The sequence below is a fragment of the Malurus melanocephalus genome, unplaced genomic scaffold (genome assembly GCF_030028575.1).
Source record: "Malurus melanocephalus ecotype Western Australia unplaced genomic scaffold, MMel_1.1 scaffold_1378, whole genome shotgun sequence".
Classification (NCBI taxonomy): domain Eukaryota; kingdom Metazoa; phylum Chordata; class Aves; order Passeriformes; family Maluridae; genus Malurus; species Malurus melanocephalus.
Genome location: NW_026624610.1, coordinates 28,019 through 30,863, shown reverse-complemented (window position 1 = coordinate 30,863; position 2,845 = coordinate 28,019). Strand labels below are relative to the sequence as shown.

At 56.4% G+C, this 2,845-nt stretch overlaps 1 protein-coding gene across 1 annotated transcript in view; it reads right to left on the bottom strand.

The window, feature by feature from the left end:
- NUAK2 (NUAK family kinase 2) overlaps positions 1–2,845 on the bottom strand; it is a 15,812-nt gene that overhangs the window by 5,932 nt on the left and 7,035 nt on the right. The window contains exon 2 of the mRNA XM_057387802.1: positions 2,565–2,685. Within this exon, the coding sequence (XP_057243785.1) occupies positions 2,565–2,685 (121 nt within the window). The remainder of the gene's footprint in view (positions 1–2,564; positions 2,686–2,845) is intronic.

Genomic DNA, 2,845 nt, shown 5'->3' with positions numbered 1-2,845 from the left:
TGGCTCTGTCCCCACAGAGATTCTGTCCCCACAGAGTTTTTGTCCCCACGGAGGTGGCTCTGTCCCCACAGAAGCTCTGTCCCCACAGAGGTGGCTCTGTCCCCACAGAGGCGGCTCTGTCCCCAGAGGTGGCTCTGTCCCCACAGAAGCTCTGTCCCCACAGAGGTGACTCAGGCGTGTGAGGTCCCCCCTTTGCGGGAATCCCCTGCCAAGGGGAGGTGACAGCACTGCCACCGCCGGTGACCTTCCCGCCCGTTCCCACCGCTCCCAAAAAAAGGCTCCGGCCGCAGCCAAGAGCCGCAGCGTTTTCTTCCTGTTTGCAGAAARCCGCCTCGGTGTTTTTGAATTCCAGCCGCCGGTGTGACTCAGCCCTCGCTCAGCCCTCGCAAACACCGCGGAGGAGCTGCCAAATCCGCTCTCTTTTGTTTGCAGGACAAAAGAACTCCGGATCCCTCACCGGCCCCGAGGAAAGGCAGGGGCACGCCGGGTTCCAGCCCAGGGGCTCGGGATCTGCCAGGCCTGACCCAGCGGGAGGTTTAGGCTGAGTTCTGTCCAGATTGGACCCGCAGAAATTTCCCTTCGGGCGTTGTTATCCCATCCCCCCATCAGCAAAGCCCAGCCCTGGCCATAAAGCCGAGCCTGGCAGCAGCAGGAACTCTCCCAGCACCCTGTGGTTTGGTTTTTTAGTGCCTCAGGGGAGGCAATGAGGACTCCAGGACTGAGATTAAACCCTGCCTCGGGCTCGGAGCGGATCCACGGAGATTCCCAAATCTCCGGGATGAGCCTGCCCTGCTCCCCGGCGCAGCTCAGCCGCTCTCACAGCCCCACCGAGGCTCCCAGCTCCCAAAAAATTCCACATTTGGAGCAGGATTCCCCGTCTGGGTGGGAGGGGTTGGGACAGGAAGGGATATTTCTGGAGCAGGTATTTCCCCTCAGCGGGGAAAGCACAGCCCGGGAGCGTCGGCTTTCCCTGCTGAGCCACCGGCAACGGGAGCGGGGTCCTGGAAGGGAGGAGAGAGCCGGGCTGAGCCCACCCAGAGAGGGCAAAACCCACCAGAGAGGGCTAAAATCAACCAGAGAGGGCTGAACCCACACAGAGAGGGCTAAAATCACCCAGAGAGGGCTAAAATCACCCAGAGAGGGCTGAAATCACCCGGAGAGGGCTGAAATCGCCCGGAGAGGGCTGAAATCGCCCGGAGAGGGCTGAAATCACCCGGAGAGGGCTGAAATCACCCAGAGAGGGCTGAACCCACCCAGAGAGGGCTGAAATCACCCAGAGAGGGCTAAAATCACCCAGAGAGGGCTGAACCCACACAGAGAGGGCTAAAATCACCCAGAGAGGGCTAAAATCACCCAGAGAGGGCTGAAATCACCCGGAGAGGGCTGAAATCACCCGGAGAGGGCAAAACCCACCCAGAGAGGGTTAAAATCACCCAGAGAGGGCAAAACCCACCCAGAGAGGGTTAAAATATCCTAGAGAGGGGTGAACCCACCCAGAGAGGGGTGAAATCACCCAGAGAGGGCTGAAATCACACAGAGAGGGCTGAAATCACACAGAGAGGGCTGAAACCATCCGGAGTGGGCTGAAATCACTCAGAGAGGGTTGAACCCACCCAGAGAGGGCTGAAATCACCCAGAAAGGGCTAAAATCACCCAGAGAGGGCTGAAATCACTCAGAGAGGGTTGAACCCACCCAGAGAGGGCAAAAAAATCAACCAGAGAGGGCTGAAATCACCCAGAGAGGGCAAAAATCACCCAGAGAGGACTGAACCCACCCAGAGAGGGCTGTAATCACCCAGAGAGGGGTAAAATCACTCAGAGAGGGCTGAAATCACACAGAGAGGGCAAAAATCAGCCGGAGAGGGTTGAACCCACCTGGAGAGGGCTGAAATACCCAGAAAGGGCTGAAATACCCAGAAAGGGCTAAAATCACTCAGAGAGGGTTTAACCCACTCAGAGAGGGCAAAAAAAAATCAACCAGAGAGGGCTAAAATCGCCCAGAGAGGGCTGAACCCACCGAGAGAGGGCTAAAATCCCCCAGAAAGGGTTAAAATCACCCAGAGAGGGTAAAATCCACCCAGAAAGGGCTAAAATCACCCAGAGAGGGCTGAACCCACCCAGAGAGGGCTGAAATCACCCAGAGAGGGCTGAAATCACCCAGAGAGGGAAAAAAATCACCCAGAGAGGGCGGAAATCACCCAGAGAGGGCTGAACCCACCCAGAGAGGGCTAAAATCACCCAGAGAGGGCTGAACCCACCCAGAGAGGGCTGAAATGACCCACAGAGGGCAAAAATCACCCAGAGAGAGCTAAAATGACCCAGAGAGGGCTAAAATGACCCAGAGAGGGCTAAAATCACCCAGAGAGGGCTAAAATGACTCAGAGAGGGCTAAAATCACCCAGAGAGGGCTAAAATGACTCAGAGAGGGCTAAAATCACCCAGAGAGGGCTGAAATCACCCAGAGACGCCTGAATCCACCCCAGGAGCTCCCCCAGCAAATTGCTGAAAATCCTGAGAATTCCTCGGGGCCGCAGTTGGAAAAGGGAAGGCAGGGGAGGCCTCACCTTCGTGGACAGCGATGATRTGGGGGTGGTTGAGGGAGGACATGATCTCAATCTCCCTCCGGATGTGGACAAGGTCCTGCTCATCCTTGATCTTGTCCTTGCGGATGGATTTGATGGCCACCTGCGGATGAGGGCAGAGTTGAGAATTCCCAAAGTGAGAAATCCCTGAGTTATTTTGGGAAGGGGCGAGYGAGCGAGRTCCCCACAGCCCMRCAGAGCAGCTCCATGAAAAAGCTCCCAGAAAAAGCAAATTTTTATAATTTTGGGGTTTATTTTTCCCA